General features: G+C 47.6%; 1 protein-coding gene across 4 annotated transcripts in view; it reads left to right on the top strand.

The window, feature by feature from the left end:
* cpne4a (copine IVa) overlaps nt 1-16189 on the top strand; it is a 91222-nt gene that overhangs the window by 65945 nt on the left and 9088 nt on the right. For 3 of the 4 annotated variants that reach the window (XM_071396302.1, XM_071396306.1, XM_071396303.1), the window contains 5 exons: nt 3740-3826; nt 7406-7465; nt 10184-10317; nt 10593-10647; nt 11289-11340. In XM_071396302.1, the coding sequence (XP_071252403.1) occupies nt 3740-3826; nt 7406-7465; nt 10184-10317; nt 10593-10647; nt 11289-11340 (388 nt within the window). The remainder of the gene's footprint in view (nt 1-3739; nt 3827-7405; nt 7466-10183; nt 10318-10592; nt 10648-11288; nt 11341-16189) is intronic. The other variant, XM_071396304.1, reaches the window with a different exon arrangement.

Here is a 16189-nt window from a genome sequence, read left to right as displayed (position 1 = left end):
GATCCTCACAGCATCGTACGAAGTTGCTTACCTGATCGCAAAGCAGGGCAAACCACACACCATTGGTGAAACACTCATAAAACCAGCTGTGTTGAAGATGGCGAATATCATGCTGGGAAAAGAGGCTGAAGTTAAGTTATCCCAAATTCCTCTTTCAAATGACACCATCAGCGACAGAATAGAGGACATGAGCAAAGACATCTTGGCTCAAGTAGTTGCAGATCTGATTTCAAGCCCGGCAAAATTCAGCCTTCAACCTGACGAGACCACAGACGTTTCTAATCTAAGCCAGCTTGCTGTATTCGTGCGCTATGTGAAAGACGACGTGATAAAGGAAGATTTTTTATTTTGTAAGCCTCTTACAACAACAACTAAGGCAGCCGATGTGAAGAAACTTGTGGATGACTTCTTCAATGACAACAATCTTTCGTGGGATATGGTTTCTGCAGTTTGTTCGGACGGAGCTCCAGTCATGCTGGGAAGAAAGTCTGGTTTTGGTGCGCTAGTGAAAGCCGATCCACCACACATCATTGTTACGCATTGTATTCTGCACAGGCATGCGTTGGCAACAAAAACCTTTCCTCCAAAACTGGCTAGTATTAAAGTATTAGAAATTGTAGTGGAATGCGTGAACTATGTGCGAACTAGTGCTCTGAGGCACCGCATCTTCAGTGGGCTGTGTAAAGAAATGGGCTCTGAATTCGAGGTACTTCTGTACCATTCTAACGTTCGGTGGTTATCCCGGCGACAGGTGCTGAATCGTGTTTTTGCCGTGCGTGTGGAATTAGCCCTGTTTTTGCAAGAGCACCAACATTGTCATGCAGATTACTTCAAAAATTCTGAGTTCATTCTCATTTTAGCTTACATGGCTGATATCTTCGCAGCTCTCAATCATCTCAATCAAAATATGCAGGGCGGTGGAGTCAACATCATCGAAGCGGAGGAAAACCTGAAGGCTTTTCAAAAAAAGCTACCGTTATGGAAACGACGAACAGAGAACGATAACTTCACAAACTTTCCCCTGCTGGACGACTGTGTAAGTAAGATCGAAGATGTATCTGGAATCGGAGACATTTCTGTACCCGCGGAACTGAAGCAAGCAATTGCCACGCACTTAGATGAGCTTGCAAAGTCTCTCGACGGATACTTCCCTACAAGAGAGTCATATCCAGCATGGGTGAGACAGCCGTTCACGTTTAGTGTTGAGACAACAGATGTCAATGATGAATACCTCGATGAAATCATTGAAATTCAGCAGAGCCAGGTTCAACAGCAACTCTTCAGAACAACAACGCTTTCAACGTTTTGGTGTCAACAAATGGTAACGTACCCTGTTATTGCTAAGAAAGCTCTGGAGATTTTCATACCGTTTGTTACAACATATCTTTGCAAGCAATCCTTTTCGAGGTTGCTGGACATAAAAACGAAGAAAAGGAACAGACTTTGTTGCGAAAATGACATGAGAGTGGCACTTGCCAAGGTGAAGCCGCGCATTTCTGAACTGGTCTCTGAAAGGCAACAGCAGAAGTCACACTGATTTGCAGTAAATATGGATTATTATGTTTTTGTTTTTGTGTGAAAATCATGTTTTGATGATTTTGTTCTTTGAACACACGGTGTTGATGTTGATGCACGGTTCATTTTGTGCACCAGTAAAATATAGACCTATGTTTTGAATTTGAAAAAATCATATTTTATTTTTCCAATTAAGAAGGGTTTGGTGAAAGCGCATATGAAACTGGTGGGGTTCAGTACCTCCAACAAGGTTAAGAACCACTGCCCTAACCTTAACCATAACCCTTACCTTAACCCCTACCCTCACCCTAACCTTAACCATAACCCTTACCTTAACCCCTACCCTCACCCTAACCTTAACCATAACCCTTACCTTAACCCCTACCCTCACCCTAACCTTAACCATAACCCTTACCTTAACCCCTACCCTAACCCTAACCTTAACCATAACCCTTACCTTAACCCCTACCCTCACCCTAACCTTAACCATAACCCTTACCTTAACCCCTACCCTCACCCTAACCTTAACCATAACCCTTACCTTAACCCCTACCCTCACCCTAACCTTAACCATAACCCTTACCTTAACCCCTACCCTCACCCTAACCTTAACCATAACCCTTACCTTAACCCCTACCCTCACCCTAACCTTAACCATAACCCTTACCTTAACCCCTACCTTCACCCTAACCTTAACCATAACCCTTACCTTAACCCCTACCCTCACCCTAACCTTAACCATAACCCTTACCTTAACCCCTACCCTCACCCTAACCTTAACCATAACCCTTACCTTAACCCCTACCCTCACCCTAACCTTAACCATAACCCTTACCTTAACCGTTTCAAATTTCTACTTCAATGGGGTGACATCATAGTTGGGACATCCCAAGGAAACCGTTAAAACTTTTCCGTTGAACCATGACTCTCAGTGATGTTTGATTTCAATTGAAGGCACTTTGATAAAGACAGATTTATTTTTTACTCTTTTAATAGAGATCAGCCTTCATCACCACTTAAAGAGACAGTTTGAGGAGACTGTTTTAAGTTTTATGTTTGGTATTTACGAGTTCTGCATAATGCCTTTTGGTTTAAGCTATGCTCTAGTGTTTTCTTTTTAAAGGCATTTACCTAATGTCCAGAGTTTTGCAAACCGAACAGCTTCCCTTGGAACAAGAACAAGAAAGAATGCATTTAATTAGTCAACGTTCATGGTGAGGATGACAGGTGACGACCCGTACGGCCGTGCAACACTGGACGGCTCTCCTTCATCACGCCGACCGGCCCAGGCAGACAGCTGTGTCTTCATTAGCACACAAAAGGAGCTCCAGGCTGAGGCTTCTAGGCTAATTACATTACAATGTCGCTCACTTCGTAGTCTGAATAAACCCTACGGTGCTCGGGCCTCAAACGCAGCAAGCCTTTAAAGGCCGGTCACACCACTAATTGGCTCCTTCATGGAATTGAAGAAGACTGCAGGACCTGCTGGCATTAAACCCGTTACAGTAAGGCCCATTTCATTAGACTCCAATGCCACATATGCTGTAGGATACACAAGGGCTGCTGACTCCTACTGAAACTGGTGATTTGGCTGATGGAGATATCTAGTTTTTTTTGCCCATTATCTGACAATCATTCATGGAGCTACAACTAGTTGGGTATCCACTTTTACAATAATGGTTATATAATCGGTTTTGTAAGCTAAAGTGAATGACTGAGAACAGCACGGACAGACTGTCCCTGAGACGATTAGGTGACTGATGTTTTGTTTTTCTCTCCCATGACCCTTAGAGGAAAAGTTGTGGATTTTAACACAGGAGTTGTTTTCTGTTTTTGAGCAGCAGATTGAAATGACTGGGCTAATCTGTACAGTCATGAACGGATAACACTCCCCTCATTAATGACGAACAAACGATCCAGAAACCGAACCTCATCAGGCTGTTGCTTGGATTTGCTAATTATTCTCCCTAACACGCTCCACAGTACCATTTCCTTGCCACTTCTCATTGCTGTGGATCATATAGTTTTCTTTCACTCCATTGTCTGGCCTCCACTACCATCGTTCCATGTTATCCAATGGGACGATATAGTCTATCAATTCTGTCTTTTTTTAATGATGCTTTTAATCTCTGTTTAGCACAGTCAGTCTCCCTCCACCAAGTCACATACTAGGGATGATACTGTACTTATTGTGATAGTGTTTTTTATATTTGATGAACGGCAGGTCCAATGGGAGTGTATAAACCCCAAGTATCAGATCAAGAAGAAGAATTACAAGAACTCTGGTATCGTCATTCTCAATCAGTGCAAGGTGATTCACGACTTGCTCTCATTCACACACTCATTCTATCCTTCCTCCGCCCACCACTTTCTCTAACCTGATGTCTAAGTCTCATTGGCAGACGGTTCCAGAACATTTATCATCCTGTTGCTGTTATGGATGAGTGTGTGGATTATGGATTTCTTCCATCTGCTGAACCCACAGATGGCCTTAAAATTTGTGTCATTTTGGGGACAACTATGTCTGCATGGAGACACTGTGGAATAGCTAATGTTGTTTTTAAATGCAGACATATTCCTATTAAATAAGTGCTGGCCTTTCTCAGTGTCTTTATTGGCAGATTGCTACTTACCAAGATGATCTATTATATTGAGAAGATAGTCGAGTGACCGCTCCAACAAAGGAAATAAACTCAGCAAAAAAAGAAATGTCCCCTTTTCAGGACTGTCTTTCAAAGGTAATTAGTAAAAATCCAAATAACTTCACAGATCTTCATTGTAAAGGGTTTAAACACGGTTTCCCATGCTTGTTCAATGAACCATAAACAATTAATGAACACGCACCTGTGGAATGGTCGTTGAGACACTAACAGCTTACAGATGGTAGGCAATTAAGGTCACAGTTATGAAAACTTAGGACACTAAAGAGGCCTTTCTACTGTCTCTGAAAAACATAAAAAGAAAGATGTCCAGGGTCCCTGCTCATCTGCGTGAACGTGCCTTAGGGATGCTGCAAGGAGGCATGAGGACTGCAGATGTGGCCAGGGCAATAAATTGCAATGTCTATACTGTGAGACGCCTAAGACAGCGCTACAGGGAGACAGGACGGACAGCTGATCGTCCTCGCAGTGGCAGACCACGTGTAACAACACCTTCACAGGATCGGTACATCCGAACATCACACCTGTCACATGAGTTGACGCTTGAGAGACGAAGCCGGAACGAGGAGTAAAACATTTAATAAATAACGGACATGGAACGAGACAGGAACAGCGTCATAAAACTAATACTAAGGACAAAAAACAATACAATGCAGCAGCGGGGAACAGAGCTGGGGAACTGACAAATATAGGGGAGGAAAAGAACAGGTGATAACTGAGTCCAGGTGAGTCCAATAACGCTGATGCGCCTGACAAGGGAAGGCAGGTGTGCGTGATGGATGGCAGGAGTGCGTGATGCAGGGCAACCTGGCGCCCTCAAGCGCCAGGGGGAGGGAAGAGCAGGAGCAGACGTGACAGTATCCCCCCCCCCCCCCCTCTTGGGGTGAACCGGCTGAGACATGGGCGCTGGGCAAGCCGGTTGGGGCATGGAATCCCGACAAACCGGCAGGAGCGTGAGAGCCTGGTGACCTGGCTGAGGAATGGAAGCCCGAGGATCCGGCTGAGGCAAGACGCCTGTCGATCCCGCTGCAGAGAGGGAGCCCAAAGATCCGATGGAGTGTGACGTGGGATGGGAAGCCGCCCAGCCAACTGAGGCAAGGAAACCTCCCGAGCAAGCCAGGGCGTGAAAGCCCGACGGGCTGGCTTAGGCACCCCCGGTTCCATCAGCAGCGGAATCCACCCCGACGTCACCAACAAAACAAAAACAAAAACTCCTGGACCGGCTGGGCGAACAAGAACTGACGATCCGTCTGAGGCCCGACGTGGGATGGGCGCCTTCCGAGCCAACTGGGGCAAGGAAACCTCTCGAGCCAGCTAGGGCGTGGAAGCACGACAAGCTGGCTAGGCACCCCCGGTTCCATCGGTGGCGACTCAGAGCCGATGCCACCATACCAACCGGAACGCCAGTGCTCCCCGATGCTTCGTATGTTGGCTGCTGCATTCTGTCACATGAGTTGACGCTGGAGAGACGAAGCAGGTACGGGGAGTAAAACATTTAATAAATAACGGACATGGAACGAGACAGGAACAGCGTCAGAAAACTAATACTAAGGATAAAAAACAATACAATGCAGCAGGGAACAGAGCTGGGGAACTGACAAATATAGGGGAGGAAATTAACAAGTGATAAGTGAGTCCAGGTGAGTCCAATAACGCTGATGCGCATGACAAGGGAAGGCAGGTGTGTGTGATGGATGGCAGGAGTGCGTGATGCAGGGCAACCTGGCGCCCTCAAGCGCCAGGGGGAGGAAAGAGCGGGAGCAGACGTGACAACACCTGCGGGACAGGTGTGGGACAACAACTGCCCGAGTTACACCAGGAACGCACAATCCCTCCGTCACTGCTCAGACTGTCCGCAATAGCCTGAGAGAGGCTGGACTGAGGGCTTGTAGGCCTGTTGTAAGGCAGGTCCTCACCAGACATCACCGGCAACAACGTCGCTTATGGGCACAAACCCACCTTCGCTGGACCAGACAGAACTAGCAAAAAGTGCTCTTCACTGAGCGTTACACCGAGGCCTGTACTCTGGAGCGGGATCAATTTGGAGGTGGAGGGTCCGTAGTGGTCTTGGAGGATGTGTTACAGCATCATCGGACTGAGCTTGTTGTCATCCCTCCAGCATGACAATGCCACCAGCCATACTGCTCGTTCTGTGCGTGATTTCCTGCAAGACAGGAATGTCAGTGTTATGCCATGGCCAGTGAAGAGCCCGGATCTCAATCCCATTGAGCACGTCTGGGACCTGCTGGATCGGAGGGTGAGGGCTAGGGCCATTCCCCCCAGAAATGTCCGGGAACTTGCAGGTGCCTTGTTACCCCACTCTTCCACCATCTCACAGCAAGAACTGGCAAATCTGGTGCAAACCATGAGGAGGAGATGCAGTGCAGGACAGCAATCACTTGGGGATGACATGACGGACACAGTAACTGACCACTTAGGAATGCAGCTGGTGGCCACACCAGATACTGACTGTTACTTTTGATTTTGACCCCCCCCCCCCTTTGTTCAGGGACACATTATTCAATTTCTGTTAGTCACATGTCTGTGGAACTTGTTCAGTTTATGTTTCAGTTGTTGAATCTTGTTATGTTTAAACAAATATTTGCACATGTTAAATTTGCTGAAAATAAACGCAGTTGACAGTGAGAGGACGTTTCTTTTTTTGCTGAGTTTACATGTTCTCAAAGATGGGAGGCAGGTGGGAGGAGCCGAGATAAAGTGGGACCATTCTAGCTAATGAGAGGGCAGATACGTGTGTGAACAACAGGCACAACTAAGTCATATTTCTTAAAGTTGCCGGAATGCCACGTTCATCCACTTATATAATTTGTAACAGCCTAAACATTATTTAACTTCTGTTAGATTAAATAAGCCTCACGTAATTTGACAAGCTCTCATAGACCAAAAAAAGGCTTATCTCACGTAGATAGATTTTGTTGCCGGAGTAAATCCCCACTCTGCATCTTCCTCTCTGATATTTCCCAACACTGGCCAACATGTGACACCAGTTGTAACAGAGACATAATGGACAACACACACAGCCAGCTGCTTTCTCAAAGCTAATGGCTAACATGCTGAACTAGCTGCTTTGTAATAGGCTGGAATAAGGGATAAGATGCTCCTAAGTGGTCAGTTACTGTGTCCGTCATGTCATCCCCAAGTGATTGGTGCCAATTCTCACTGTGGTTAGCTGAGGTCACCCGCCCTCAACTGCTGTCTCCCATCCACAGATCATCAAGATGCACTCCTTCCTGGATTACATCATGGGAGGCTGTCAGATCCAGTTTACAGTGAGTTCACACTGACACTCACACTAACATGCATGACTCACACATTCACACACAGGATGCCAAAATCTATTCAAATACACACAATAATGCATATGACATTTAAAAAATGGCACTTCCCTCATTATTCTCTTTTTAGTTGGGTGACGTATATGTGACAGACTGGGTTTTAACCAGGGTCATCTGTGTGTCACCAGTTAGCCTGCCGAGCTTAAGCCTAGGCATTAGCTTAGGGAGCTTACATAAATAATCCTCTTTTGTTCTGATAGTTAGAATGGTTCATTTTCACCACCTGGGAAGCAAACCTCTGCCATTAGCTGCTGCTTTTCAAGAATCCCTTTCTCCAAGCTGTGAACACGTGGGTTCTAATTATCTGTTGTTCTTCTGGCTAAGTGATGCCCTCTGCCCCCTGCCTGTAAATAGTGTTTGTGTGAAACTACGTCTCAAGGGAGGTCTTATTGAGGTACACTTAATTGACCAGGAAGTGTTTGCTCTTATGACACACTAACTTTTCCTTTTATTCCTACCACCTAAAAGGCGACCGTGGTTGATGTTGACATTTAAATGGGCTCCATACTTCCTTCAGATCCCTTGGCGAGAGTGTTAGGCTCTCTCTCTGTGCCAGGCTGAACAACAGATGAGAAACGTTCTGCCTCTAACCGTTTCTAACGAGGAACAATGTATCCATAGATCACAGACGTGAGAGAAAGAATCAAAGAGATGACTGACTTTAAATGAGGAGAAAAAGAATAAGAGATGACAAAAGAGAGAGGGGGGGGGGGACAAGCCCACCAGAGTAGAAGAAGATAGCAGAGCAGACAGAGTGGGATGGTATATGTGTCAGAGTGAGTGAGAGGTGTAAAGGGAAGGTGGGATGGTGTATGTGTCAGAGTGAGAGGTGTAAAGGGAAGGTGGGATGGTGTATGTGTCAGAGTGAGTGAGAGGTGTAAAGGGAAGGTGGGATGGTATATGTGTCAGAGTGAGTGAGAGGTGTAAAGGGAAGGTGGGATGGTGTATGTGTCAGAGTGAGAGGTGTAAAGGAGAGTTGGGATGGTATATGTGTCAGAGTGAGTGAGAGGTGTAAAGGAAAGTTGGGATGGTATATGTGTCAGAGTGAGTGAGATGTGTAAAGGGAAGGTGGGATGGTGTATGTGTCAGAGTGAGGGAGATGTGTAAAGGGAAGGTGGGATGGTATATGTGTCAGAGTGAGGGGTGTAAAGGAGAGTTGGGATGGTATATGTGTCAGAGTGAGGGGTGTAAAGGAGAGTTGGGATGGTATATGTGTCAGAGTGAGGGGTGTAAAGGAGAGTTGGGATGGTATATGTGTCAGAGTGAGGGGTGTAAAGGAGAGTTGGGAGGGTATATGTGTCAGAGTGAGGGGTGTAAAGGAGAGTTGGGATGGTATATGTGTCAGAGTGAGGGAGAGGTGTAAAGGAAAGTTGGGATGGTATATGTGTCAGAGTGAGGGAGAGGTGTAAAGGGAAGGTGGGATGGTATATGTGTCAGAGTGAGTGAGAGGTGGGATGGTATATGTGTCAGAGTGAGTGAGAGGTGTAAAGGGAAGGTGGGATGGTATATGTGTCAGAGTGAGGGGTGTAAAGGAGAGTTGGGATGGTATATGTGTCAGAGTGAGGGGTGTAAAGGAGAGTTGGGAGGGTATATGTGTCAGAGTGAGGGGTGTAAAGGAGAGTTGGGATGGTATATGTGTCAGAGTGAGGGAGAGGTGTAAAGGAAAGTTGGGATGGTATATGTGTCAGAGTGAGGGAGAGGTGTAAAGGGAAGGTGGGATGGTATATGTGTCAGAGTGAGTGAGAGGTGTAAAGGGAAGGTGGGATGGTGTATGTGTCAGAGTGAGGGAGAGGTGGGATGGTATATGTGTCAGAGTGAGGGAGTAGTGTTAAGGGGAGGTGGGATGGTGTGTGTGTCAGAGTGAGAGGTGTAAAGGAGAGTTGGGATGGTATATGTGTCAGAGTGAGGGGTGTAAAGGAGAGTTGGGATGGTATATGTGTCAGAGTGAGGGAGAGGTGTAAAGGAAAGTTGGGATGGTATATGTGTCAGAGTGAGGGAGAGGTGTAAAGGGAAGGTGGGATGGTATATGTGTCAGAGTGAGAGGTGTAAAGGAGAGTTGGGATGGTATATGTGTCAGAGTGAGGGAGAGGTGTAAAGGAAAGTTGGGATGGTATATGTGTCAGAGTGAGGGAGAGGTGTAAAGGGAAGGTGGGATGGTGTATGTGTCAGAGTGAGGGAAAGGTGTAAAGGGAAGGTGGGATGGTGTGTGTCAGAGTGAGAGGTGTAAAGGAGAGTTGGGATGGTATATGGGTCAGTGAGTGAGAGGTGTAAAGGGAAGTTGGGATGGTATATGTGTCAGTGAGTGAGAGGTGTAAAGGGAAGTTGGGATGGTGTATGTGTCAGAGTGAGGGAGAGGTGTAAAGGGAAGGTGGGATGGTATATGTGTCAGTGAGTGAGAGGTGTAAAGGGAAGTTGGGATGGTGTATGTGTCAGAGTGAGGGAGAGGTGTAAAGGGAAGGTGGGATGGTGTATGTGTCAGAGTGAGGGAAAGGTGTAAAGGGAAGGTGGGATGGTGTATGTGTCAGAGTGAGTGAGAGGTGTAAAGGGAAAGTGGGATGGTGTATGTGTCAGAGTGAGAGGTGTAAAGGGAAGGTACATACATTTGAGGTAATTGGAGTCAAACTCCCCTTTGATTGCCACTTGTCTTCCCAGGTAGCTATTGATTTCACCGCCTCGAACGGGGATCCTCACAACAGCTGCTCCCTACACTACATCCACCCATACCAGCCTAACGAGTACCTCAAAGCTCTGGTCGCTGTAGGGGAGATCTGCCAGGATTACGACAGGTATTATGTAAAATGTTGTGCAATGACTGTTGCTCGTGACTTCAATGTTGATTCCTCCTCACCTGAAAAAATTACTTTTCAAAGTTTGTGTGTGAAAGTTTCCTCTAGTTGTCCAGTGACTCAGAGGTTATGTAAATGAGAAGTCATTCAGAGCCCATGGTAGTCCTGGGTCGCCAGCAGAATGGACTGTTTCAGATAACAATCCCTGGCTCAGAGTCAAGTGTGCCATCGCTTAAATTCTTTTGTTCTCTGTCCCTGCATGCATTTCAATCCAGTGACAAAATGTTCCCAGCGTTTGGCTTCGGAGCTCAGATTCCGCCCGACTTCAAGGTAATTTCCAACCATATTTTTCATAGAGTTGGGCTATTGCTCAGCCTCAGCAGGGTGTCGTAATCACTCCTGTGACAAGATGAGACGAGGTGAGACTCTGGCTCTGCTCTCCTGCTTCTGTAGTGATTATGAAAGCCCTGCTGGCCCCCGCTGGCCCTCGCTGGCCCCCGCTGGCCCTCGCTGGCCTCCGCTCTGCTCTGTTCTGTCACACAGAATGGGCCTGTCCAGCCCAGGGTTCTTTACTGCTGGATTGACTTTCTGAGTCACTAAACTGTGCCCAGCAGGAAATAGTTGACATTCTGCCTGGGTGACTGGTGCTACCGCTGGCTGACACATGATGCTGCCTCTGGTCCAGAGAGGAGGGGAGGGGGGGTACCATGGCTCACAATTATGCTAATTATCCAACCCACAAAAATGCATCAATCGGCTTTTAAATTTGATTGTGTGATTGATTGCTTCTGGCCAACTCTGTGTTAGTGTGCGTGTGCGTGTGTGTGTGTGTGTGTGTGTGTGTGTGTGTGTGTGTGTGTGTGTGTGTGTGTGTGTGTGTGTGTGTGTGTGTGTGTGTGTGTGTGTGTGTGTGTTCCTTTGTCTCACTGTTCCATGATGATCAATAGTCCATCTTTTTCATCTTCCTCCAGGTTTCTCACGATTTTGCGGTGAATTTTAATGAGGAAAACCCAGAATGTGCAGGTAGGTGCTTCGCCTCAAACAGATTAGAGGTTCACCCTGCCTTTGAAATCAGAAATGCTTCATTTCAAATGCTCATCACCAGCTCTGGGGTGGGTGGTTACCTTGCACTGAATAACTATTAAATATTAAAAGCACAAATCTACCTTTAACAACACATTAACCAGATAATAAAACTACATATATTTAATAACACATTAACCAGATAATAAAACTACATATATTTAATAACACATTAACCAGATAATAAAACTACATATCTTTAATAACACATTAACCAGATAATAAAACTACATATATTTAATAACACATTAACCAGATAATAAAACTACATATATTTAATAACACATTAACCAGATAATAAAACTACATATATTTAATAACACATTAACCAGATAATAAAACCACATATCTTTAATAACACATTAACCAGATAATAAAACCACATATATTTAATAACACATTAACCAGATAATAAAACCACATAACATTAACCAGATAATAAAACCACATTTATTACGTTCTCTCTTCATGCCGGCCCAAACACTTTGTTGGGATGCATCAATAAAAAGTTTTAACAGTGAGTCTACAGTCGTTCAGAATCGAAACGGCTTAAGGAAAATGTTGAACAGCCAAAGGTGACCTGCATAAAGTCCCACAGACAGGCCTAGATGAAGCTGCTGTCATCGCACACCACAGGGGATCAACGTACGTAAATCACCCTGGTGGCAGCCAGCCTTCCTTTCTTGACATTAAAGTTGACTGTTAATGTTAAATACCCTGCCTGCCCCACAGGGACACCATGTCTGGAGGAGAGAGGCCAGGTCTGTACTGTAGTCAGATAATGAGCCCCGAGGGGGAGATCTACTGCACTGACACTGGGGTGGGTAACGGTTAGAGAGGCCAGGTCTGTACTGTAGTCAGATAATGAGCCCCGAGGGGGAGAACTACTGCACTGACACTGGGGTGGGTAACGGTTAGAGAGGCCAGGTCTGTACTGTAGTCAGATAATGAGCCCCGAGGGGGAGATCTACTGCACTGACACTGGGGTGGGTAACGGTTAGAGAGGCCAGGTCTGTACTGTAGTCAGATAATGAGCCCCGAGGGGGAGAACTACTGCACTGACACTGGGGTGGGTAACGGTTAGAGAGGCCAGGTCTGTACTGTAGTCAGATAATGAGCCCCGAGGGGGAGATCTACTGCACTGACACTGGGGTGGGTAACGGTTAGAGAGGCCAGGTCTGTACTGTAGTCAGATAATGAGCCCCGAGGGGGAGATCTACTGCACTGACACTGGGGTGGGTAACGGTTAGAGAGGCCAGGTCTGTACTGTAGTCAGATAATGAGCCCCGAGGGGGAGAACTACTGCACTGACACTGGGGTGGGTAACGGTTAGAGAGGCCAGGTCTGTACTGTAGTCAGATAATGAGCCCCGAGGGGGAGATCTACTGCACTGACACTGGGGTGGGTAACGGTTAGAGAGGCCAGGTCTGTACTGTAGTCAGATAATGAGCCCCGAGGGGGAGATCTACTGCACTGACACTGGGGTGGGTAACGGTTAGAGAGGCCAGGTCTGTACTGTAGTCAGATAATGAGCCCCGAGGGGGAGATCTACTGCACTGACACTGGGGTGGGTAACGGTTAGAGAGGCCAGGTCTGTACTGTAGTCAGATAATGAGCCCCGAGGGGGAGAACTACTGCACTGACACTGGGGTGGGTAACGGTTAGAGAGGCCAGGTCTGTACTGTAGTCAGATAATGAGCCCCGAGGGGGAGATCTACTGCACTGACACTGGGGTGGGTAACGGTTAGAGAGGCCAGGTCTGTACTGTAGTCAGATAATGAGCCCCGAGGGGGAGATCTACTGCACTGACACTGGGGTGGGTAACGGTTAGAGAGGCCAGGTCTGTACTGTAGTCAGATAATGAGCCCCGAGGGGGAGATCTACTGCACTGACACTGGGGTGGGTAACGGTTAGAGAGGCCAGGTCTGTACTGTAGTCAGATAATGAGCCCCGAGGGGGAGATCTACTGCACTGACACTGGGGTGGGTAACGGTTAGAGAGGCCAGGTCTGTACTGTAGTCAGATAATGAGCCCCGAGGGGGAGAACTACTGCACTGACACTGGGGTGGGTAACGGTTAGAGAGGCCAGGTCTGTACTGTAGTCAGATAATGAGCCCCGAGGGGGAGAACTACTGCACTGACACTGGGGTGGGTAACGGTTAGAGAGGCCAGGTCTGTACTGTAGTCAGATAATGAGCCCCGAGGGGGAGATCTACTGCACTGACACTGGAGTGGGTAACGGTTAGAGAGGCCAGGTCTGTACTGTAGTCAGATAATGAGCCCCGAGGGGGAGAACTACTGCACTGACACTGGGGTGGGTAACGGTTAGAGAGGCCAGGTCTGTACTGTAGTCAGATAATGAGCCCCGAGGGGGAGATCTACTGCACTGACACTGGGGTGGGTAACGGTTAGAGAGGCCAGGTCTGTACTGTAGTCAGATAATGAGCCCCGAGGGGGAGATCTACTGCACTGACACTGGGGTGGGTAACGGTTAGAGAGGCCAGGTCTGTACTGTAGTCAGATAATGAGCCCCGAGGGGGAGATCTACTGCACTGACACTGGGGTGGGTAACGGTTAGAGAGGCCAGGTCTGTACTGTAGTCAGATAATGAGCCCCGAGGGGGAGAACTACTGCACTGACACTGGGGTGGGTAACGGTTAGAGAGGCCAGGTCTGTACTGTAGTCAAATAATGAGCCCCGAGGGGGAGATCTACTGCACTGACACTGGGGTGGGTAACGGTTAGAGAGGCCAGGTCTGTACTGTAGTCAGATAATGAGCCCCGAGGGGGAGAACTACTGCACTGACACTGGGGTGGGTAACGGTTAGAGAGGCCAGGTCTGTACTGTAGTCAGATAATGAGCCCCGAGGGGGAGAACTACTGCACTAACACTGGGGTGGGTAACGGTTAGAGAGGCCAGGTCTGTACTGTAGTCAGATAATGAGCCCCGAGGGGGAGATCTACTGCACTGACACTGGGGTGGGTAACGGTTAGAGAGGCCAGGTCTGTACTGTAGTCAGATAATGAGCCCCGAGGGGGAGAACTACTGCACTGACACTGGGGTGGGTAACGGTTAGAGAGGCCAGGTCTGTACTGTAGTCAGATAATGAGCCCCGAGGGGGAGAACTACTGCACTGACACTGGGGTGGGTAACGGTTAGAGAGGCCAGGTCTGTACTGTAGTCAGATAATGAGCCCCGAGGGGGAGAACTACTGCACTGACACTGGGGTGGGTAACGGTTAGAGAGGCCAGGTCTGTACTGTAGTCAGATAATGAGCCCCGAGGGGGAGATCTACTGCACTGACACTGGGGTGGGTAACGGTTAGAGAGGCCAGGTCTGTACTGTAGTCAGATAATGAGCCCCGAGGGGGAGAACTACTGCACTGACACTGGGGTGGGTAACGGTTAGAGAGGCCAGGTCTGTACTGTAGTCAGATAATGAGCCCCGAGGGGGAGATCTACTGCACTGACACTGGGGTGGGTAACGGTTAGAGAGGCCAGGTCTGTACTGTAGTCAGATAATGAGCCCCGAGGGGGAGATCTACTGCACTGACACTGGGGTGGGTAACGGTTAGAGAGGCCAGGTCTGTACTGTAGTCAGATAATGAGCCCCGAGGGGGAGATCTACTGCACTGACACTGGGGTGGGTAACGGTTAGAGAGGCCAGGTCTGTCCTGTAGTCAGATAATGAGCCCCGAGGGGGAGAACTACTGCACTGACACTGGGGTGGGTAACGGTTAGAGAGGCCAGGTCTGTACTGTAGTCAGATAATGAGCCCCGAGGGGGAGATCTACTGCACTGACACTGGGGTGGGTAACGGTTAGAGAGGCCAGGTCTGTACTGTAGTCAGATAATGAGCCCCGAGGGGGAGAACTACTGCACTGACACTGGGGTGGGTAACGGTTAGAGAGGCGAGCCAGCAACCGCACCGAGGCTGTACCAGCTTTATTTGACTGTTTTACTGTGAACGCTGAGGCTGTACCAGCTTGATTTGACTGTTGTACTGTGAACAGTGAGGCTGTACCAGCTTGATTTGACTGTTTTACTGTGAACGCTGAGGCTGTACCAGCTTTATTTGACTGTTTAACTGTGAACGCTGAGGCTGTACCAGCTTTATCTGACTGTTTTACTGTGAACGCTGAGGCTGTACCAGCTTTATTTGACTGTTTAACTGTGAACACTGAGGCTGTACCAGCTTTATCTGACTGTTGTACTGTGAACACTGAGGCTGTACCAGCTTTATCTGACTGTTTAACTGTGAACAGTGAGGCTGTACCAGCTTTATCTGACTGTTTTAACAATGGCCAAGTAGTAGGCTACTGTGGCTATTTGATTGTAATGTACACTATATATACAAAAGTATGTGGACATCCTTTCAAATGAGTGGATTCGGCTATTTCCGCCACACCCGTTGCTGACAGGTGTAAAAAAAATCAAGCACACAGCCATGCAATCTCCATAGACAAACATTAGCAGTAGAATGGTCTTACTGAAAAGCTCAGTGACTTTCAACGTTGCACCGTCATAGGATTCCACCTTTCCAACAAGTCAGTTCTTCAAATGTCTGCCCTGCTAGAGCTGCCCCAGTCAACTGTAAGGGCTGTTATTGTGAAGTGGAAACATCTAGGAGCAACAATATCTCAGCCTTGAAGTGGTAGGCTACACAAGCTTACAGAACAGACCGCTGGGTGCTGAAGCGCTTAGAGTGTAAAAATTGTCTGTCCTCGGTTGCAACACTACTGTTGAGTTCCAAACTGCCTCTGGAAGCAACATCAGTACAAGAACTCTTC

The sequence above is a fragment of the Salvelinus alpinus genome, chromosome 4 (assembly GCF_045679555.1).
Source record: "Salvelinus alpinus chromosome 4, SLU_Salpinus.1, whole genome shotgun sequence".
Taxonomy (NCBI): Eukaryota; Metazoa; Chordata; class Actinopteri; order Salmoniformes; family Salmonidae; genus Salvelinus; species Salvelinus alpinus.
This window is presented reverse-complemented; position numbering and strand designations above follow the sequence as displayed.